The 23,589-nt window shown below is 36.9% G+C and overlaps 3 protein-coding genes and 2 long non-coding RNA genes across 5 annotated transcripts; 3 read left to right on the plus strand and 2 right to left on the minus strand.

Moving 5' to 3' along the window:
• Window positions 1-1,292: 1,292 nt before the first annotated feature.
• On the minus strand, window positions 1,293-1,874 carry LOC141703499 (uncharacterized). The gene is made up of 2 exons (XR_012567563.1): window positions 1,759-1,874; window positions 1,293-1,546 (listed from the first exon to the last, which is right to left on the minus strand). It is a non-coding gene; the product is annotated as an uncharacterized LOC141703499 (long non-coding RNA).
• Window positions 1,875-5,026: 3,152 nt separating this feature from the next.
• Window positions 5,027-6,425, plus strand: LOC141703500 (uncharacterized). Its single transcript, XR_012567564.1, has 3 exons — window positions 5,027-5,238; window positions 5,357-5,401; window positions 5,804-6,425. It is a non-coding gene; the product is annotated as an uncharacterized LOC141703500 (long non-coding RNA).
• A 1,094-nt stretch (window positions 6,426-7,519) lies between these two features.
• On the plus strand, window positions 7,520-10,032 carry LOC141703497 (uncharacterized). The gene is made up of 3 exons (XM_074507016.1): window positions 7,520-7,721; window positions 7,768-8,738; window positions 8,860-10,032. The coding sequence occupies exons 2-3, from the start codon at window positions 7,990-7,992 to the stop codon at window positions 9,881-9,883; spliced, it is 1,773 nt and encodes a 590-aa protein (XP_074363117.1). The 5' UTR covers window positions 7,520-7,721; window positions 7,768-7,989; the 3' UTR covers window positions 9,884-10,032.
• A 1,794-nt stretch (window positions 10,033-11,826) lies between these two features.
• Window positions 11,827-16,683, minus strand: LOC141703501 (uncharacterized). The gene is made up of 2 exons (XM_074507018.1): window positions 14,860-16,683; window positions 11,827-12,946 (listed from the first exon to the last, which is right to left on the minus strand). Exons 1-2 carry the CDS (start codon window positions 16,546-16,548, stop codon window positions 12,140-12,142), a joined length of 2,496 nt encoding a protein of 831 aa, XP_074363119.1. The 5' UTR covers window positions 16,549-16,683; the 3' UTR covers window positions 11,827-12,139.
• A 339-nt stretch (window positions 16,684-17,022) lies between these two features.
• LOC141703498 (uncharacterized) lies at window positions 17,023-18,851 on the plus strand. Its single transcript, XM_074507017.1, has 2 exons — window positions 17,023-17,249; window positions 17,377-18,851. Exon 2 carries the CDS (start codon window positions 17,411-17,413, stop codon window positions 18,422-18,424), a length of 1,014 nt encoding a protein of 337 aa, XP_074363118.1. The 5' UTR covers window positions 17,023-17,249; window positions 17,377-17,410; the 3' UTR covers window positions 18,425-18,851.
• Window positions 18,852-23,589: the final 4,738 nt, after the last annotated feature.

The following is a 23,589-nucleotide window of genomic DNA, read 5'->3' on the forward strand; positions in this document are numbered from 1 at the left end:
TCGTTAACCATTATGCTAAATTCTATATAACTAATATTCTCTTCAAGAATGTTGTAAATCTCACTAACAAATATAGCAACATAGAAGCAAGTGTATAAAGAATTTAGCAAGTTTAGGCCAAGACCACAGTTAACAAAACAAAACATGCAGGTAAACAAAATCAGTAACTGAAATAACGAGGAGAGAAAGAAAGATGTACCCGAAACCATAGCTTTTAACAGTGACTGAAATAAAGGTTCACAGATACAAAATGCCAAGAAAATTGATCACAGCTGAGTCACCAGGCCTTGCTCGAAGTCCTGGCTGCTCTTGAAGAGAATATTGCCCCTACCTGCTGCGTTTGGGATGCGCACAATATCTCCACCAGGATAAAACAGCTCGGAGTTTATGTTAACAGCAGCAACAAAAGCTCCACTTCGACCAGCACCTCAGTCGCCGGAAAATATCAGCACTTCAGGACTTTTGGGAGAGAAATGCAGAGAGGTTGAAGAGAAGAGAAGAGAATGTAGTGTGTCTATTTATTATACATTCAGTTTATCCTCTATTTATAGGAGAGGAAAAATGAAACTGTCAACACACTTAATGTCTGAATTAAACTGCTTCATTAATAAAAAATCAAAACTGATCAGATTTTGAATTTAAATTATTTGTAATAGCTTTTCACATTAACACCAAGTTAAGTTCTGCGCGTGTGTGTGCGCGTGAAGCACACAACAACACAATGGACCATCACACACCTTAGTAGTTGTATACTACTCATGTGGGTAATACCATATAAAGCACACAACCCCCTTTATTTATTTCAATGTGGGACAAACATTCTCAAATTTTCCAAGCTTTTCCAAGCTACTTTCAACTCTCATTTCATATGGATTTCATTAAGAAAATTCTTAAAACCATACATGAAAATTTAAGTTCAAATATCATTGAACAATTTCCAATCATTAGATTTTAGGATTACCATCAAGAACATAATTAAATTAAGCTCTAAAATCCTAATTTTCTAACAGATGTAACCGGGAAGCCTGTTCTGGAATGTTCATCATGCAAATATAAAGTGCATACGCATTGTTTATTTCAAGAGTCATAGAACTAGACATAAGAATGCAAATATAAAGTGCATCCGATATTGTTTCCTTTCAAATTTGTTTATCTTTATAGATTATTTATGAAATTCAGAATTTCAACATTAACAATAGCAGTCATCTTAGTTCAGCAATCAAGAATAAAGAGCCACTAACCGATACTCAGAGTTAAATCTATTTCTGGTAAAGAAGAACAGTGCATAAGTGAAACAAAAGTGTTAAAATCAGATTATTCACATATATGCAGGTGTGCATATGCTCAATTTGTATTTTACAAATTATTCCAAGTCACTAGCTTCCGAGCTACCTAGTACCTCCTAGTTGCAACAAGAAGATTGGTCCAACTTTATCTGCCATGGCTCCGAACAAGTGATGAAGGTGACCGATAATTGGCCATTCCACAGCAGGTTCCGGGGGGAGCTGAGTCGTTCTTCTTGCTTCTGGCATAGGTACTGAAGACCCTGCATAAGAAAGTAACAACAAGATTTAGGCCACACGGTACTACAACTTGAGGTTGAATGCTAAGTTCCATTTCATTATGTTATAGTAATTTATTCTTCTGCTAGACTTAAACTTTTTCTCATTAATCTGGATCATGCTAATATGCAAGGGCAGATAATTACAGCATTCATGATGATTAGTTTATGTAGTGTCTAAAATTGCAATTGCCAACCTCAGGTGCTTTCGAGAGTTCTCTGCTGTCCAATTCTGACTAATTTTTGGAACAATATCAAACGAAATGTCAACTTCAATAGGCAAGGGTTGAGCCAACTGCATACTGTATAAAATGCCATGTACTTAGAAAGTAAGATTGAGGGTTTTGCAGTCTCGGCTTGCCTAAAGAAAACGGGATCACTTATTTGATACTCGAAAGCAAGGAATGTTTAGCTTCGTTGTGTCAAAAAAGGAAGAAAACATATGACTGCCTTAGCTTACTTTGATTCTCCAAAGTAAGGGAATGTGGTTCTAGTAAAATTGCTGGAGCATAAGGACTTTATCATCATTCCACAAGGCGGAAGCCTGTGTACTTTTGCAAGTAATAATTAACTTCTTTGTAAGATAAACGACGCACAAGACTTCATTTTCAAGAAACCATTTCTTTTAGGCAAAAGAGACCTGAATAGCCTGTACTCTTGATTTTGTATGCTTGGCGATGAACTGGAATAAAAATGTTAAGGTTGTTGCTTGTATGCGAGGTTTCTTTGTAATCTTGTCAGTGTGCTCTTCAATTTGACACTTAGACATATTCTAACTTGTCACAAAATTATTCGAATGCAAACAATTTTTTTTGCTTCACCTGTCAGCAATGCATCAAACTTTTAAATTGCAGTGCGGTTGTGTAAAATCATTCATACTTCTTCTTTTGTTAAATCTGCATTGCTTCACCTGTCAGCAATGCATCAAACTTATAAACTGCGTTATCTACTTAATTGTGTTTTGTAGCTCCCTTTACATAGAACAAGGTAGAAACAGACCTTTCATATATGCTTTCCTTTTGTAAACATACATATCCCTCTTGTGTGTGTGTCTTTGTGTTAGTTTCATACATAGATGGGAGAATTGAAACATTTTTTTCATGACCATAAGCTGACACTAAATGAAGCTGAGTCTGTTGTTGGCAAGGATGTAGAATGTGCTATGTGCAGACAGCCAATAAACAAACTCCTAGACGCGTTTTATAGGAGCCACACTTCCGTCATTGATGGTAGCTCATCGAGTGATTGTGTTGGTTTCTTTATGCATAAAACTTGTTCAGAGTTGCCCTCAACATATAGAAAACTTTACTATAATACGTGTTGTGTTTGTGAAGGTTATTCCCAGCGCCGCCTCCGAACAAGATGCATGCATGTAACCGAAACAAAAGTGTCAGGATCTTTACATTCTCATTAATCGGGTCTATTATCCAAAACTTTAGCTTCTGTTGTTTCAGAATCCGGGTTCTAACTGGGGCTGAGCAAAACCGAATCGAAACCGAAAAACGGAACCGAAGGTTCGGTTCGGTCCTAAATTTTTCAGAAATTCGGTCTATTCGGTCTGGACCGAATAGACCGAAATAAAATTCGGTTCGCTTCTTTTCACAAATATTTCGGTCCGGACCGAATATACCAAATTATAAATACTATAATTTTGTATTATATATATTTTACATATATCTTAAAAATTATAATCAAAATTTTTAAATTTTAATTACATTTATAGAGTATTAGAACTCTACATATCACGTTATTTTAATTATATTTTAAATTTCATAATTTGTGATTTAATTTTTAATGCAATTTTATTTTTGAAAAACATTTCGGTCTATTCGGTCCAAAACCAGATCAAACCGAATTATTTCGGTTCGGTTTAGTTCGGTCCGGTCCATAATTTAACTTCGGTCCAATTCGGTCTAAGAAAAAATTACTATTCAGTTTTTCAGTCTATTCGGTCCGGACCGAACCGACTCCGCCTGGACCGAACCGACTCAGCCCTAGTTCTACCACTGCGGGCACACACACTGATCTTTTTATGTTTCTTTGATAGAATGGGATGTCACAAAGAGAATAAAAGAGATGTCACAAAGACTGTAATTCATCATAGTTTTTTTCATTTGAGAAGTCGAATTTACTAATGAGTATAAAATTGTAAAAAAAAACTCGAGATCCGCTCGTTTAAGTGAATTCGGCTCGACTCGTTGAAAATGAGCCGATCGCGAACATAAAATAAGTTCGGATAATTAAACGAGCGGAGCCGAATTTTTTGTATATTCATCTTGGACTCGGCGCGTTTAGGTTGGACTCGATAACTCAACTCGGCTCACTTTGATTGAATGAGATTCTAGATATCAAAACAGATAAATTTTTTATATATAACAAATAATAAATATTTACTAATTACTTGTATGAAGATTTTAATTTTTTTAATTAAAATGTAATACTTATTTTAAAGAAATATATAATTAATTTAATTAAAATTTAATCCATATTTTAGTAATAAATTAAATAATTAATTTAACTAATATAATACATATCACTAGAGTTTGATTACTTTAACAAATAATTTCTAATTAAATTTAACCCTAAATTTCACCTCACACTTTTATTAGAGGAGTTTATGATAAAATCGACCCAAATTACAATTTCAAATATATTAAAATATTGACTTGTTAAAATAAATTATAAAATTATAATATTTTTAAGAAAAAGTTAAAATAATTTTTAATAATTATATTTCTCGACCTGAAAGGGGCTTACTTTCTTTAATTTATTTTATTTGTCTTTTCTTCTAATCTGAACCAACTCAACTTAAATATCAAAAATTACTAAATCTTTGACAATCGAAATGAACAATTTAAAAGTAATGTCCGATTTCTAAAGTTATGAATGTCTCTATAATTTAAAATGAAATTGATTTTGTTCTTAAAACTCGATTTGTGAAATAAATTGATAAAATTATATGGATTAAAAAATAAGTGTAGAGTGTGAGTATGTATATATAATTGTAAGATGAAACTAGTATTTGATCACCATATAACATATAAAATTATAAATTATAACTTAAGCTAGGTCGATTAAAAATTATATATGCGAACTATTAGTTGACAACTCGACTCGGCTCGAGTTCGGTTGTTCGTGAGAAAACTCATGTTCGGATCGGCCGAACTCGGTTGTTCGTGAGAAAACTCATGTTCGGATCGGCCGAGCTCGACTCGTTTATAAACGAGCCGATCATGAACATTTTTTTTCGACTCGGTTTTTAAACTCGGCTCGGCTCTTTTTAAAAAAAATTATGCTCGGGTCGGTCCGCATAGAACTCTCGGTTCTGTTTGCTAGGAGATCTAATAAAATTAGTTTAGTGATTCTCCACCTACAAACTTTTTTATAAAAAGTAAGAAATGTGGTTGCTTTAAAATTGCTCAGAGTATAACCGTTTTTTTTATACCTGAACCTGAGCATCTGTGTTTTTGCAAGTGAAAATAACTTGTTTCTAAGCCAAAGGATATACAAGACTTTATTTTTAAGCAACGACTTTATTAGGCTAACGAGACATAAATAGCTTGTATGGTGTACTACTGGGTTTTGATCAAAATATCTTTACATGCAATATTGCTTTTCTGGACGTGATAAATTGGAATAAAAAATATAGATGTCATTGCTTGTATCTGCGGTTTTCTGTACATATTCTTACTTGTCACTAAATTATTCGAATGCGGACAATTTTTTAAATGTATTCTCATCACTTACCTCTTCAATTTAACATGCATATTCTTACTTGTTACTAAATTATTGCAGATTTTTTGCTCAGGTGAAATGTGCTTCATCAACTAAGATGTTGAGGTTGATATACCATTTCCTCTTATTCTTATATATTTCAGATTGATTTATTTATTAGATGGCTTAATGACCTTCTAAGCCTTAAGTTTTGCACCAATATACTCATCAGCCCATGTAGTTCAAAACCTCACATTTTTGCCTCTGACATGCTAAAAACGTGTCTTTTTACTCTTGGACTAGCCAATTTACATCATTTTTTCCTAGTCCAAGGATTAAAAGACACGTTTCGGTACTTTAGGATGAAAAATAAGCAGTTTTGAACCACCGGAGCTAATAGATATATTGGTGCAAACCTTAAGATCTAAAACGTCATTAAACCTTAATATATGCATATATGTTTAGTTTACCAACATTGTTGACTAGGAACTATTCTGACTGGGGTTTGTTCTTTCTTTTGAAATATAGTGAAAGTGACGACGATGAAGCAGATAGTGAAGAGTCCAACTTGATGCACTTTCCGGCACGCGATAAAGCATCACTAGGTGAAATGATGCAGCAATGTATCAGTAAGGCAGCAGATGCTCTCCTGCATAATTCTGCCACCACTGCAGAACCTTCCCCTTATATCAACCACTGGGGCCACAAACACCAGCTGGCACTCGGAAACAAGAACGCAAAAACAAGAACGCAGAAATTAGAAGATACTGAATTGCTAATTTGTGATGGGTGCGCTAAGCCAATCTCCTTGGTTGATGAAATATTCTATGAATGCAAATCATGCAATTTTTTTCTCCACAGATCATGCGCCCTGTTTCCGGAAAAGATGGAGCATCATCTAGCAGGCAACCAAGCCGATGGAATTTCCTTTGTACGAGAGTTCGATGAACTAGGTTTTAGAGTATGCCAAAGTTGCCGCATCCTTGGTAATGGGATTTTCTTGTTGATCAATAAAACAACTAAATTTGACATCGGGTGTGCTTCATTACCGAGAATAATTAAACATGAAGGTCATCGACACCCTCTTAACCAATTGAAGTATCCAGACGATGACTTTTGCAAAGCATACTTTTACATGTATGGTGTGCCTTAAGACCACATATGATGAAACATCGATGGGATCCGCATCCTCTCTACTTGATTCTGTTTGTCAAGACTGTAGCTGATCATCCTCACGATTTCGATTGTGAACTTTGCTCCGAAAATATTAACCCAACCACTTGGTTTTATCACTGCAATACTTGTGATCTATCATTTCATATCCACTGTATTGATCCATATTATCTGTTCTCAAACATGAAGCTTGGTGCTACTAACATTTTATAGATTATTTATGAAATTCAGAATTTCAACATTAACAATAGCAGTCATCTTAGTTCAGCAATCAAGAATAAAGAGTCACTAACCGATTCTCAGAGTTAAATCTATTTCTGGTAAACAAGAACAGTGCATAAGTGAAACAAAAGTGTTAAAATCAGATTATATTCACATATATGCAGGTGTGCATATGCTCAATTTGTATTTTACAAATTATTCTAAGTCACTAGCTTCCGAGCTACCTAATACCTCCTAGTTGCAACAAGAAGATTGGTCCAACTTTATCTGCCATGGCTCCGAACAAGTGATGAAGGTGACCGATAATTGGCCATTCCACAACAGGTTCCTGGGAGCTCAGTCGTTCTTCTTGCTTCTGGCATAGGTACTGAAGACCCTGCATAAGAAAGTAACAACAAGAATTAGGCCACACGGTACTACAACTTGAGGTTGAATGCTAAGTTCCATTTCATTATGTTATAGTAATTTATTCTTCTGCTAGACTTAAACCATTTTCTTATTAATCTGTATCATGCTAATATGCAAGCGCAGCTAATTACAGCATTCATGATGATTAGTTTAGGTAGTGTTCATCTTTGGTGCTTTCAAGAGTTCTCTACTGTCCAATTCTGACTAATTTTTGGAACAATATCAAACGAAATGTCAACTTCAATAGGCAAGGGTTGAGCCAACTGCATACTGTATAAAATGCCATGTACTTAAAAAGTAAGATTGAGGGTTTTGCAGTCTCGGCTAGCCTAATGAAAAACGGGATCACTTCTTTGATACTCGAAAGCAAGGAATGTTCAGCTTCGTTGTGGCAAAAAAAGAAAAAAACTTATGACTGCCTTAGCTTACTTTGATTCTCCAAAGTAAGGGAATGTGGTTCTAGTAAAATTGCTCGAGCATAAGGACTTTATCATCATTCCACAAGGTGGAAGCCTGTGTACTTTTGCAAGTAATAATTAACTTCTTTGTAAGATAAACGACGCACAAGACTTCATTTTCAAGAAACCATTTCTTTTAGGCAAAAGAGACCTGAATAGCCTGTACTCTTGATTTTGTATGCTTGGTGATGAACTGGAATAAAAATGTTAAGGTTGTTGCTTGTATGCGAGGTTTCTTTGTAATCTTGTCAGTGTGCTCTTCAATTTGACACTTAGACATATTCTAACTTGTCACAAAATTATTCCAATGCAAACATTTTGTTTTGCTTCACCTGTCAGCAATGCATCAAACTTTTAAATTGCAGTGTGGTTGTGTAAAATCATTCATACTTCTTCTTTTGTTAACATACATTCTCTCCGGTGTGTGTGTGTCTGTGTTCTTTTCATACATAGATGGGAGAATTGAAACATTTTTTTCATGAGCATAAGCTGATACTAAATGAAGCTGAGTCTGTTGTCAGTAAGGATGTTGATTGTGCTATGTGCAGACAGCCAATAAACAAACTCATAGACGCATTTTATACGTGCAACACTACCGCTACTGATGGTTGTTCATCAAGTAACTGTGCAGGTTTCTTTTTACATAAAACTTGTTCTGAGTTGCCCTCAACATTTACACACCCTATGATCCCCCAACACCCTCTAAGCCTCATTGCGCGTCCATATAGAAAACAACTGCTTTACCCTTGTAATGCTTGTGGAGGTTTATCTCAGGGCTTTATGTATGTTTCTGAAAACCGATTTTTTTGTCTGAAATGTGTAGCATCCCAACTTAAATTTCTAGAGGACCGTATCCTTCGTCATCAAGGTCACAAGCACCCATTAACCCTAGTCCAAACAGCTGCTTTGTTACTGTGTCATGCTTGTAACACTACAGCTATAGACTTGTCCTATATTTGTACCATATGTTCTTTCTGGATGCACAAGAGTTGTGCCGATGCACCCATCACCTACCAATGTAAATATCACAACCAACACACTCTCATCTTGGCCTACTCTCTTCCCCAAGAATATCGTAAATTTTACTGGAACTGTGGCGTCTGCAGTAAAATTATAAACCCCGTCTACTGGGTTTATTATTGTGCAAATTGCAGATTTTTTGCTCACTTGAAATGTGCTGCTTCATCAAGTGTAATGTTGAGGTTGATGTACAATTTTCTCCTATTATTTTTTATATCTTTACTATTGATTACTTCTTAAATAAATTTCTAGTTTTTACTTGGAGTTATTCTGACAGAAATTTTTTTCTTTCTTTTGTAAAAGTGAAAGTAACGATGATGAAGCAGATAGCGGCGAGTCCAAGTTGATGCAATTTCCAGCACATGATAAAGAATCACTATATAAAATGATGCAGCAATGTATAATGAAGGCAACAAATGCTCTGCATAATTCTGCCACTACCACGGAAACTTCACCTCATATAGACTGTTGGGGCCATGAACACCAGCTAGAACTCGGAAACAAATTAGAAGATACTGAATTGCTTATTTGCAATGGGTGCACAAAACCAATCTCCTTGGTTAATGAAATATTCTATGAATGCAATTCATGCAATTATTTTCTCCACAGGTCATGTGCCCAATTTCCGAAAAGGATTGAGCATCACCTAGCAGGCAATCTGGTTGCAAATAAACTCAAGGAATTCTCTATTTTTAAATGCGGAGGTTGCCTCATTCTTAGTAATGGGATTTTCATGTTCAATGAAACAGCCAAATTTGACATTGGTTGTGCTTCATTACCCAGAACAATTAAACATAAAGGTCATCGTCACCCTCTTAACCAATTAAAGTATCCAGATGATGATAATTTTTGCAAAGCATGTTGGAGTGTTACTGCAGATGAGAAAGAGATTATGATGTATGGATGTGAAAAATGTGGATTCTACATTCATACAAGGTGTGCCTTAAGGCCACACCTGGTGAAACATAGATGGGATCCACACCCCCTCTACTTGATTCTGTTTCCGAAGAATGTAGCTGATCATCCTCACGAGTTTGACTGTGAATTTTGCTCTGAACAGATTAACCCAAACGCGTGGTTTTATCACTGCAATGCTTGTGATCTATCATTTCATGGTTCCTGTATCGATCCATATTATCGGCTCTCCAATGTCAAGTTTGGAGCTACCAACATTTCTAGCGAAGCGCTTCCTCACCAACACGGTCTCACAATGATTCTGAATAAAAAGAAGCAAAGATGCAAAATATGCGGTGAAGATGTAGCAGGACTGCCTGTTCTAGAATGTTCACCGTGCAAATATGTAGTGCATACACATTGTTTCTTTTAGAAAATGAAGTTTAGTCAGGCATTTAAATTTCTGTAATTTTATCATCTGTCATATTATGCCTCACTACAGTTAATACGCAACTCAAACCTGGATACTAAGGTAGGAACTTGCCTCATTGACGATCTAACACTTTCTGACAAATTTTTACAGTCTCGATTCTCCTGCTAAGTGCTTCTCCAGCTTTATCTCGTCCTGTTTTAAGATTACTAAGATATTCTGATGCTAACCAATTAATTGGTCCTGGCACGAATGATGCTCGTCATTAACATTCCTAACCGTCTGTCCAACCTATTAAAGAGTATAAGATCCTGTTCGGACCTTCCTCTACCACCTTAAGGTTTTAGACGGACTGATTACTTAACATATGGTATCAGAGCTCGGTTTAGGGAGAGACTCAGGTTTTAGACGGACCGGTTACTTAACACAACCAACAACACCAACAAAGTGTTCAGCAGCAGCAGCACAATAATGTGTCTTCTGTCGTCTGTCATCAATTTTGAATAAACCAGTTATATTATTTCACCATGACCATCACCCCTTTGAAACAAAATTTAAAATGTCATCAACGCTACTCCTTGAAACTTCTTGTTCTAGTTTTGAATATAGTTAAGCTGGAAGTACATATAGAGCTCTCATTTTCAACCCAATGACAGAAATGTCGATATATAAGTAGTAAATTAGTAATGCACTGTATGAAATTCTGAGAGAAGTCAGGGAACTCAGGACTATGATGGACAAAATCTAGTTTCATCTTCCTTGTAGTAATTTGTATATTCAAAAATTAGAGCAGACACATAATAATTAATTATAGTCTGGCCCGAACAGACAACCTATAGGACCAAGATCATATCTCTCTAGCCTTTGTGGGATAATACCGGCTGACTTCGTGTCCCCACCTACGGATTTCTTGCCATTGTGGGATAATACTACCAGCCTTCATGTCCTCACCTCCGACAACTTGACGCGTCAAGTTTTCGAGAGTCGGTTCTGATACCATAAGTGACAACCCGGGTCAAATCCCGATTATGAAAGTAAGTCGAAGCCTATTGTCCTAAATGCAATCAACTTGGGTAACGACTAACCCACCACAGACCCCTAACAAATCATTATTTTTTGGGGGCCTGCTTCTTTTTCTTTGTATCGCTTGGTGATGAATATTGGAATAAAAATGTTAAGGTTATTGCTTGTGCCTTATCAGTGAACTCTTCAATTTGACTCTTGTACATATTCTTACTTGTCACTAAATTATTCAAATGCAAACAATTTTTTAAATCTGCATTGCTTCACATGTCAACAATGCATCAAACTTATAAACTGCGTTAACTACTTAATTGTGTTTTGTAGCTCCCTTACATAGAACAAGGTAGAAACAGACCTTTCATATATGCTTTCCTTTTGTAAACATACATATCCCTCTTGTGTGTGTGTCTTTGTGTTAGTTTCATACATAGATGGGAGAATTGAAACATTTTCTTCATGACCATAAGCTGACACTAAATGAAGCTGAGTCTGTTGTTGGCAAGGATGTAGAATGTGCTATGTGCAGACAACCGATAAACAAACTCCTAGACGCATTTTATAGGTGCCACACTTCCGTCATTGATGGTAGCTCATCGAGTGATTGTGTTGGTTTCTTTATGCATAAAACTTGTTCTGAGTTGCCCTCAACATTTACACACCATATGATCCCCCAGCACCCTCTACGCCTCATTGCACGTTCATATAGAAAACTTTACTATAATACGTGTTGTGTTTGTGAAGGTTATTCTCAGGGCTTTATGTATGTTGCTAAAAATCGATTTTTTTTGTCTGAAATGTGTAGCATCTGAACTTAAATTTCTAGAGAATCGTACCCGTTGTCATCCAGGTCACAATCACCCATTAACCCTAGTCCAAAGCGCAGCTTTGTTACCATGTCATGCTTGCAACACCACAGCTACAGACTTGTCCTTGTTGACTTACTTAAAGATAAGAAAGTATTCCAAAAGCAGATAGAATGAAGAACTAGGGATTGATGATTATCATTTCTTGAATCATAAGTGCAAGGTTCTTCAGGACATTACATTTAAAGAGAGTGCATCAGAGTGAGACAAAATGAAATAACAACCTTACTATAGGACACTAACAGAACAAGACAATGTGACAGAATGACATGTGCCAGCTAAGGTGCAACATTTAGAAGTCCTAGCAGATACTCCTAGAGAATAAATATTGCCATGAACATTATTTTGTAGCAGGATTGAGTTGATACTCTCATCACTCCCCCTCAAGCTGAGAGTGGGAAGGAACTGCAACTCCCAGCTTGTCACAATGAGCAGTGTGCAGCTTGATTGGTAGGACCTTTGTCATGATATCTGCAATTTGATCAGAGGAAGACACCTGATCAGTGACAATATTGCCTGCTTGAATTTGATCCCTGATGTAGTGGCAATCAATATCGATGTGCTTGGTTTTTTCATGAAGGACTGGATTTGCGGCAATGGCCAAGGCAGCCTGATTGTCATATTCGAGCAGGGTTGGTGGTAGATTCTTGATTCCTATGTCCCTTAAAAGTGTTGTCAACCAAGTAACTTCACAGGTGGTGAGTGCCATAGATCTGTATTCTGCTTCAGTTGAAGACCTGGCTACCACGGACTGTTTCTTTGCTTTCCAAGAGATGGGAGAGTTGCCCAAGAAAATGCAATAGCCAGAAGTTGATCTCCTTGTCATTGGGCAGCTGGCCCAGTTACTATCACGATATACAGTCAATTGTGCTGCAGAAGAAGATGCCAGCAGTATACCTTGAGACATTGTTCCCACCAAGTACCTTAGCAACCTCTTAGCAGCTTGCATATGGACTGTTGTTGGTGCTTGCATAAATTGAGCTAGTATTTGAACAGTAAAGGCTATATCTGGCCTAGTGATGGTCAGATAGATGAACTTTCCAACCAACCTTTGGTAGATGGAGGGATCTTCCAGATAATCCCCTTTATCAGCAGTAAGTTTCAGATGACAGTCCATAGGAAGTTGCAGGGGTCTACAATTGAGCATGCCATATTCTTTTAAGATGTCAGATGTGTATTTCTGCTGAGAAAGAAAGAAACCATCAGGGGACCTGTGAATTTCTATGCCAAGGAAATAGTTAATGGGGCCTAAGTCTTTCATATGAAAAGATTCAGAAAGAAGGATCTTGAGTTGATGAATTTGAGGTGAATTATTTCCACATATCAGTAAGTCATCCACATTTACTAAGACAATAGTTATTGATTTATCGGAGGAGATCAGGAATAGACTATAGTCTGACTTAGATTGAGTGTATCCCATTTTGAGAAGAGTAGAGGAAAGCTTGGAGAACCAAAGTCTGGGGGCTTGTTTTAGCCCATACAAGGACTTTTTAAGTCTGCAAACCAAGTTAGCAGGAGGAGAGGAAGGAGCATGAACTGAGTTCTCATCAATTCTACAGCCCATATAATGATATCCTTGAGGCAGCTTCATATAGATTGTCTCATGAAGCTCCCCATGAAGGAAGGCATTAGAGACATCCATCTGTATAGTATGCCAATCCTCCATAGCTGCTACTGCCAAGAGTGCTCTCACCGTGGACATCTTTGCCACAGGTGCAAAAGTTTCAAAGTAATTTTCACCAAATTTCTGTTTGCATCCCAGGATAACTAATCTACATTTATATCTTTCCACAGCACCATCAGGTTTGTATTTTGTTTTAAATAGCCATTTGCAGCCAATTGCAGATTTTCCAGGAGGAAGGTGATTATTTCCCAGGTATCATTGGACTCAAGTGCAGTAAGTTCTTGGTTCATAGCAATTCTCCAATGAGAATGTTGGACAACATCCTTATAGAAGATAGGATCAGCAGTTCTAGTTATGGTGGAAAGAAAACAGTTGAATGAAGGAGTGATAGCTGTGAAGGCCAAGTTTGAAATGTGTTTAGGGTTGTGTTTATCTGATATGTAATCTTGCATACATACAGGTGGGGCATGAGGCCTAGAAGATTTTCTGGGCTGTATAGGAGTAACAGATTGCATTAGTGATGTATCAGAAATATCATTGTCATTACTGGGCTGAGCAGTATGATCAGGAGTGTCATCAAGAGAGGTAACTGGGTGAGCTGGATCAGTTTATAAGGACAAAAAATCATCAGTGATTGGAGTAGCAGGTGGAGTAAAGTTCTCGGGCAAAGGTTTCATGTATGACTCTGTGCACTGAGGGTTGAAAGGGAAGATGTGTTCACAGAAGGTAACATCTCTGGAGGTAAATTCACTCATAGTAAGGAGGTTCAGTAATTTGTAACCCTTGTTGAGACAGGGATATCCCAGGAACACACATGGAACTCCTTTTGGTGCAAGTTTATCAGTTGGAAATGCAGGGTTTTTAGCAAATGCAAGACAACCAAAAACTCTGAAATGATCATATTGTGCAGGCTTTTTATAAAGAAGATCATATGGTGTCTTGAAGTGAAGAACAGAGGTTGGTAGTCTGTTGATAATATGAGCTGCTGCCATAACATAATCACCCCAGAACTTCAATGGGAGAGAGGCTTGAAATCTAAGGCACCTAGCAATCTCCAAGATGTGTCTGTGTTTTCTTTCCACCCTGGCATTCTGCTGGGGTGTGTGGCTGCAAGAGGTCTGGTGAATGATGCCATGAGAGGCAAAAAACTCTTTACAAGAACTAGAGTCAAACTCAAGAGCATTATCAGACCTAAGGCATTTAATGGTGGTTTTGAACTGGTTTGAGGCGTAGTTAAAGAATGCCTGAAGTGTGCTTAAGGAGTCTGACTTATGAGCCAACAAATAAATCCAAGTATGCCTAGAGTAGTCATCCAAAATAGTCATAAAGTATCTATATTTTCCTCTAGTAGATTCCTTATAAGGGCCCCAAATATCAATATGAACCAAATCAAACATAGCAGTGGCATGTGAATCACTTAAAGAAAATGGCAACTTTGTAAATTTAGACATGGGACAGGTTATGCATACCTTAGTTGTCTTCTGTATTTGAGCTTTCACATAAGGAATATGCTGCAATTTAGAACCTGGAGCATGGCCCAGTCTATGATGCCAAAGATCAAACTGATTTGTAGTATCAGGAATTGAGGGTTGATTCATAGGCTTGTCAACAACAGTGGCTGTGAGACATGTTGAGGTTGCAGATAGCCAGGAAGAAGGCACTGATTCCTTTAAATGATTGATTAGGTAGTACAGACCATTGTGTGCTTTTCCAATACCCTTTAGTTTCCTTGTATCTGCATCAAGGATGACACAGTGCGTAGGAAAGAACTGTAGTTGACAATTTGAGTCCTTCATAAGTTTCTGTACTGATAGGAGATTGTGCTTAAAGTGAGGCACACACAAGACTTGTTGAAGCACAAGGCCGGATTCCAATTTGACTGTACCACTGTGACTGATATGTGCACGGTCACCAGTTGGGAGATTGATATTGCTCAAAGTATCAGCTGGAACAGGATCAAAAAGATTGCTCACAAATGGAGTCATGTGATCGGAGGCACCAGAATCGATTATCCATTTGTGAGTAAGATTAGTGGCTTGATTAAGTGTTATCATTCCTGAGAAGTGCACATCAATTTCATCATCTGTCTCAGAGCCTTTATGGAGGTTCAGTTGAGGCATCAATTGTTTCAATTGCTCCAACTGTTGTGGGGAGAAATAAACATCTGGAGTTGATCTCTCAGTAGTGACTTGAGCTATAGCAGCCAATTTCGGTCCACCTTGTCTATTGCCAGAGGCCCATCTGTGATTGCTTGGTTTTGGTCGAGAATGACCTTGATTGGGTGTTGAAAGACAGCTCTTGGGATGCCATCTTGGGTAACCCACAACCGTCCAGCATCTGTCTTCTTTGTGACCTTTAACACCACAGGCAGAGCAAGTGATTTGTTTATCAGGATTAAATTTGCTGTACATAGCAAGGCTTTCATGATCCATCTTGTTGTTATTTAGAAGGTCCCTCTGGGCCTCTTCTTGTTGAATGACTGCAGATGCAGATTCCACAGTGGGAAGGGGGTTCATCATTAATAATTGACTTCTCTGTAAGGAGTAAGTTTCATTGAGACCATTAAGAAACTGGAACAGTTTTGATTCTTCCATGTGAAGAGAGATGGTGTCTAACAAAGTAGTGACTTCTGCAGTAGGGTTAGTGACAACAGGTAAAATGTTCATGGCATCAAGCTCCTCCCAAATGGCTCTCAGAGATGTGTAATAATCATTGACAGAAAGATTCAGTTGCCTAATTTCATATAGGTCTTTGTTTAATTTATATTTTCGAGAGCCATTAGTTAGAGAGAAAAGTTTTTCAAGACTAAGCCATATTTGTCTAGCAGTAGGCATAAACATAACAGACTTTTTAACACTAGGGGAAACATTACCAGTCAGCCAAGCAATGACCATGTTGTTGCAAGTTTCCCAGAGATCGATCTGTGTGGCGTCAGTTGTTGGTTTGAGAACACTTCCAGTCACAAATCCCAACTTTCTTTTGGAGCTCAGGTTTATTTCCATGGCTCTTTTCCAGGCTCTGTAATCTCCAGATCCCTGTAGTTTGTCAATTTGAATGGATGTAGGGTTATCAGATGGGTGAAGAAATAATGGGTTTGTCATATCTTGAAGGGTTAGACGATTGTTGTTGTTAGACAGAGTCGTAGCAGGGGTCGTCATGGATTCTCAGATCGGAAAGAAAGGGTTTTGTTTATTTTTGATTTTTGAGGTTGAGAAGAGAAGAGAGGGTTTTAGGTATAAGGGTCTGATGATTTGGAAAGGTTCACCATTCTATCACTGCAGTTGGTAGCTCTGATACCATGTTGACTTACTTAAAGATAAGAAAGTATTCCAAAAGCAGATAGAATGAAGAACTAGGGATTGATGATTATCATTTCTTGAATCATAAGTGCAAGGTTCTTCAGGACATTACATTTAAAGAGAGTGCATCAGAGTGAGACAAAATGAAATAACAACCTTACTACAGGACACTAACAGAACAAGACAATGTGACAGAATGCCATGTGCCAGCTAAGGTGCAACATTTAGAAGTCCTAGCAGATACTCCTAAAGAATAAATATTGTCATGAACATTATTTTGTAGCAGGATTGAGTTGATACTCTCATCAGTCCTATATTTGTACCACATGATGTTTCTGGATACACAAGAGTTGTGCCAATGCACCCATCACCTACCTAAGTAAATATCACTACCAACACACTCTCATCTTGGCCTACTCTCTTCCCCAAGAATATCGTGAATTTTACTGGTCATGTGGCATCTGTGATAAATTTATCAATCCCATCCACTGGGTTTATTATTGCGCAAATTGCAGATTTTTTGCTCACCTGAAATGTGCTTCATCAAGTGAGAAGTTGATGTACAAGTTCCTCCTAGTATTTCCTATGTTTTTTACTATTGCTTGTTAATTAAATTTTTAGTTTTCCTACATTGTTGTTTCACTTGGGAGTTATTCTGATTGGATCATGTTTTTTCTTTTGGAATAGCTTAAGCGACGATGGAGGGGGAGAGTCCAATTTGATGCACTTCCCAGCACACGATGAAGCATCACTACATGAAATGATGCAGCAATGTATCATGAAGGCCGCTCTGCTGCATAATTCTGCCATTGGAGAGCCTTCACCTTATATCAACCATTGGGGCCATGAACACCTGCTGGCACTCGGAAACAAGAATGCAAAAACATTGACCCCTTACTTGAACCGGAATTTAGAAGATCATGCATTGCTAATTTGCAATGGGTGCACTAAACCAATCTCCTTGGTTGATGATACATTCTATGTATGCAATTCATGCAGTTTTTTTCTCCACAGGTCATGTGCCCAATTTCCGAAAATGATTGAGCATCATCTAGCAGGCAAGCTGATTGGAAACAAATTCAATGAATTCGCTACTTTCAGATGCCATGGTTGCAGCTTTCCTAGTAATGGGATTGTCATGTGGAATCAAACAACGAGGTTTGACATCTGGTGTGCTTCATTACCCAGAGTAATCAAACACGAAGCTCATCGCCACCCTCTTAACCAATTAAAGTATCCACATGATTATATTTGCAAAGCATGTTTTTTTGAATATGAAACAGAGAAACAAGAAGCTATCATGTATGGATGTGAAAAATGTGAATTCTACATACACATAAGGTGTGCCTTAAGGCCACACCTGGTGAAACATAGATGGGATCCACATCCCCTCTGCTTGATTCTGTCTCCTGAGAATGTAGCTGATCATCCTCACGAGTTCGATTGTGAATTTTGCTCTCAACAGATTTATCCCAACACCTGGTTTTATCACTGCAGTGCTTGTGATCTGTCATTTCACAGTTTCTGCATTGATCCATATTATTTGTTCTGTAATATGAAGTTTGGCGCTACCAACATTTTTAGCTACACACATCATCACCCTCATGGCCTCACATGGCTTGTAAATAAAAAGATACGAAGATGCAAGATATGCAGTGAAGATGTAACCGGAGTGCCAGTCCTCGAATGTTCACCGTGCAGATATATAGTGCATCCGCGTTGTTTCCTTTTTTAAAATGAAAAATCGGATGCCAGATGCTGCACTTCTCGAATGTAGATATATTGCAAAAGTTCAGAATGTTTTCGATTTTTTTGTGCACTTCTGTCTTGCCAAAACTGTAATTCATGAACCATTTGGATCAGGAGATCTCAACAAATGACCAGAAGTAGAGTTTTTATATTCTTGTTCTCATTTTTGTTAACCGGGTTTAATATCATGTATAATTATTTCTGATTAACCTACAATAACAACAGCACGAAGCTTAACGGTTCCTCCAGGCAGAATGTTGAACTGGGATCCTTAGCAAAGTCATAGCTGAGTAGCTGTATTGCAAGTCAGAAGACATTTAGAATATATGCAGAGTTAAACCTGCTCTCGAACAAGATCAGGGCCGGAGCAAAAAAATCATAGACTCTATGCGAAACTTCAGAATTGAGCCCTTAATTTCTATTTTAATATAAATAGTGTGAAACTTCACTTTGAAATTCTATCAAAGAAAGTCCATCTAGCTTTTATTGTGACATTGTCGTTCATAAATATATGCATGGTGTTCAAAACTTGGGAGCCTTTATTCTGGTGGCTCACCCCGCGCTCTCCCAGCGGCCAGCGCCCCCTCCGAACAAGATGCATGCATGTAACCGAAACAAAAGTGTCAGGATCTTTACATTCTCAGTAATCGGGTCTATATCTTATACAAAACCATTCCATCACAGTCACTGAAATAGAGCAGCACAAATCGATCGTGTCAGCAGATTTCTTAGTAAATCAAAATCTATGTAATCTACAATAAAAACATTAAGACGAGCCAACTCTCACAGGAAAGGGTTGAGCCAACTGCATCTACAATAAAAATCAAAGTAAATTCAGCACTCTCTCTCTCTAGTCTGGCAGAATCTCTGCTGCATTCTATGCATTAATTTTACTCTCACGACATTAAACAACTATCTCATACTTCTCCATTCACACTTATTTTTTATTTCCCACCATTTTTCTTATCCAAAACTTTAGCTTCTGTTGTTTCATAATCCTGGTTCTACCTGGGGCTGAGCAAAACCGAACCGAAATCGAAAAACTGAACCGAAGGTTCGGTTCAGTCCTAAATTTTTCAGAAATTCGGTCTATTCGGCTGGACCGAATAGACCGAGGCCGAATAGACCGAAATAAAATTCGGTTCGCTTCTTTTCACAAATATTTCAGTCCGGAGCGAATAGACCCAATAGACCAAATCATAAATACTATAATTTTGTATTATATATATTTTACATATATCTTAAAAATTATAATCAAAATTTTTAAATTTTAATTACATTTATGGAGTATTAGAACTCTACATATCACGTTATTTTAATTATATTTTAAATTTCATAATTTGTGATTTAATTTTTAATGCAATTTTATTTTTGAAAAACATTTCGGTCTATTCGGTCCAAAACCAGATCAAACCGAATTATTTCGGTTCGGTTCGGTTCGGTTCGGTCCGGTCCATAATATAACTTCGGTCCGATTCGGTCTAAGAAAAAAATACTATACAATTTTTCAGTCTATTCGGTCCGGACCGAACCGACTCCGCCCAGACCGAACCGTCCGACTCAGCCCTAGTTCTACCACTGCGGGCACACACACTGATTTTTTTATGTTTCTTTGATAGAATGGGATGTCACAAAGAGAATAAAAGAGATGTCACAAAGACTATAATTCATCATAGTTTTTTTCATTTGAGAAATCGAATTTACTAATGAGTATAAAATCGTAAGAAAAGAACTTGAGATCGGCTCGTTTAAGTGAATTCGGCTCGACTCGTTGAAAATGAGCCGATCGCGAACATAAAATAAGTTCGGATAAGTAAACGAGCGGAGCCGAATTTTTTGTATATTCGTCTTGGACTCGGCGCATTTAGGTTGGACTCGGTAACTCAACTCGGCTCACTTTGATTGAATGAGATTCTAGATATCAAAACGGATAAATTTTTTATATATAACAAATAATAAATATTTACTAATCACTTGTATAAAGATTTTAAATTTTTTAATTAAAATGTAATACTTATTTTAAAGAAATATAATTAATTTAATTAAAATTTAATCCATATTTTAGTAATAAATTAAATAATTAATTTAACTAATATAATACATATCACTAGAGCTTGATTACTTTAACAAATAATTTCTAATTAAATTTAACCCTAAATTTCACCTCACACTTTTATTAGAGGAGTTTATGATAAAATCGACCCAAATTACGATTTCAAATATATTAAAATATTGAGTTGTTAAAATAAATTATAACATTATAACATTTTTAAGAAAAAGATAAATAATTTTTAATAATTATATTTCTCGACCTCAAAGGGGCTTGCTTTCTTTATTTTATTTTATTTGTCTTTTCTTCTAATCTGAACCAACTCAACTTAAATATCAAAAATTATTAAATCTTTGACAATCGAAATCAACAATTTAAAAGTAATGTCCGATTTCTAAAGTTATGAATGTCTCGATAATTAAAAATGAAATTGATTTTGTTCTTAAAACTCGATTTGTGAAATAAATTGATAAAATAATATGGATTAAAAAATAAGTGTAGAGTGTGAGTATGTATATATAATTGTAAGATAAAACTAGTATTTGATCTCCATATAACTTATAAAATTATAAATTATAACTTAAGCTAGGTCGATTAAAAATTATATATGCGAACTATTAGTTGACAACTCGACTCGGCTCGAGTTCGGTTGTTCGTGAGAAAACTCATGTTCGGATCGGCCGAGCTCGGTTGTTCGTGAGAAAACTCATGTTCGGATCGGCCGAGCTCGACTCGTTTATAAACGAGCCGATCATGAACATTTTTTTCGACTCGGTTTTTAAATTCGGCTCGGCTCGTTTTAAAAAAAATTATGCTCGGGTCGGTCCGGATAGAACTCTCGGTTCTGTTCGCTAGGAGATCTAATAAAATTAGTTTAGTGATTCACCACCTACAAACTTTTTTATAAAAAGTAAGAAATGTGGTTGCTTTAAAATTGCTCAGAGTATAACGGTTTTTTTTATACCTGAACCTGAGCATATGTGTTTTTGCAAGTGAAAACAACTTGTTTCTAAGCCAAAGGATATATATTTGGTGAGAGTATGGAAGAAAGAGAGGAATGGCAGAAGGGAAACAGAAGAAAGGCCGAGGCACATAGAAGGAGTGAAGATAACACTGAAGTAACTAAATCAATATCTAAACCACTACCCTCCATACCTGAACCCTTTGTTGCTGATCCCACTATAAACATCCATGGTGAACCAATCATTCCAAAAGAGGAACCTATTGATTGGGACACCATCAAATTGCCTACCTTTTTAACCACTCTTCCACTACCAAAGAAACAGAAAAGAAAATCCAAATCTACACCTCCCCTAACCTCTAAGAAGTTCACTCAAAAACACAAACCTAAGCCTAAGCCACCCATTTCTAAAGATGATTATGTTCACATCTGTGACATAAAAGAAATTTCAGACATTGAACTCTATCTGGATGAGCTGGAGGATGTAAGGGGAATAGCTGCCTACAGACAGCTACCAGAGAGATTGGTGTTCAGATACAAAGGAGCTGGGGAAAGAACATGGCCTCTCTACAGGATTCTGAATGAAGGCTACTCTACCTTGATCAGAGTCTTTTCAGCCATACAAAAGGATTCTGGCTTTACCAGGACTGCCAAGACTGAAATTCTCAACAAGATTGCCAACATAAGGAAAACTTGGAGGGAGCCCAATGCTTTGCCCAGAACCTTACTCATTCAAGAAAGGGGAACTATAATTCACAAATCACCTCATTGGTTGATGGAATTTAGAGATGATAAAGGAGTCAGAAGATTTTTCAGACTTGAAGACCAACTCAAGATTGCCAGCAATGAAACTCTCAAGGAAATGCAATCTAAGTTGGATATCAGTGATGAAGATGAAGCTGAATTCTTCAGACAACTCCAACTCCAAATTGAGGAAAATAACAAAGGGCTAGGAAAGAAAACCAGGGAACAAAGAAGAAAAATATGATTTGCTCAGGCTAGAGGAGCACCCTTGGAAATACTGTAAATCTTCAATTACCTCCTAGTACATACACTTTTGCAGCATTTTTAAATTTCTACTTAGTTTCAATTCATATATCTGTTAAGTGTTTTGTTATCATCAAGTTAACCCTGAATTTATGCCTACAATTCTTATAGACATAAATAGGGGGAGATTGTTAGGAATATATGTGCATTAGTTTGACGATATGTTTAACAAAACACTTAAGTAGAAATCTAGTGTCTGTAGCCTCAACGGATAAGACCACTTTGGCTATCCGTTGATGGTGTAGCTTTACTTAGAAATAAGTCATGTTGACTACTAGAAGATGTGCAAATAGGAAGGCCAATTGTAAATATTTCATGCCTTGTAATTTTGTATAAATGAAGTGGTGTCAACGGATAACTTAAAGACCTTCAACGGATGAGAAACAAAGCTTCAACGGATGTCTCTAAAGCTTCAACGGATAACATCCTTCAACGGATGAGTGCATCAACGGATAGAGCTTCAACTGTTAACACATCAACGGATAAAGCCATCAACGGATGAAGGCTTCAACGGATGTTATGTTAAATAGCAGTTGATAAGTGGTAGTTGTAACTGCAGACAGAGGCACATGGGTTGACAGAGATAACTGAAATGTGGAAGCCTAATTTCAGGAATATCAGAAAAAGCAGCCGTTCTACTCTAGTACAAAGAAGCAATAGTCAACAAAGTACTGGAGTGATATGGAGAAGAAACAAGTGGAGAACTCATTTTATTATTGTAATTTATCTTTGTCTTCACTTGTACACTTGGTAATATATAAACCAAGCAGCAGCTAGTAATTAGATAAGAATTTTTCCAGTACTGTTTAGAAAAATCTTGAGAGAAAAATTATCTAGTTTGTACTAGGACGCAGCTGTGATCAACATCTTGAATCACAGATTTTCTGAAATACCATCTCTGGTGGAACAACAAATCCACCAGAAAAGTTTTTAAGGTCTGTTGTATTCTTTACTTTAGTGCTTGAATATATATCTATCTGTATTAGCTTAAAGCAATTCACACACTTATTTATCTTGAACACAAAACCTTTAAAACTGCTCAAAACTTGAAAAAGAATTTTGAGATTTACATTTAACCCCCCTTCTTTAAATC

The sequence above is a fragment of the Apium graveolens genome, unplaced genomic scaffold (genome assembly GCF_009905375.1).
Source record: "Apium graveolens cultivar Ventura unplaced genomic scaffold, ASM990537v1 ctg670, whole genome shotgun sequence".
NCBI classification, from domain to species: Eukaryota; Viridiplantae; Streptophyta; class Magnoliopsida; order Apiales; family Apiaceae; genus Apium; species Apium graveolens.

Coding starts and splice junctions, on each gene's coding strand:
- LOC141703497 (XM_074507016.1), top strand. CDS start 7,990: ATGGGAGAATTGAAACATTTTTTTCATGAGCATAAGCTGATACTAAAT. Junction 8,739..8,859: donor TCATCAAGTGTAATGTTGAG/GTTGATGTACAA, acceptor CTTTTGTAAAAG/TGAAAGTAACGATGATGAAG.
- LOC141703498 (XM_074507017.1), top strand. CDS start 17,411: ATGCACTTCCCAGCACACGATGAAGCATCACTACATGAAATGATGCAG.
- LOC141703501 (XM_074507018.1), bottom strand. CDS start 16,548: ATGACGACCCCTGCTACGACTCTGTCTAACAACAACAATCGTCTAACC. Junction 12,947..14,859: donor AAATACAGAAGACAACTAAG/GTATGCATAACC, acceptor CTTTCTCAGCAG/AAATACACATCTGACATCTT.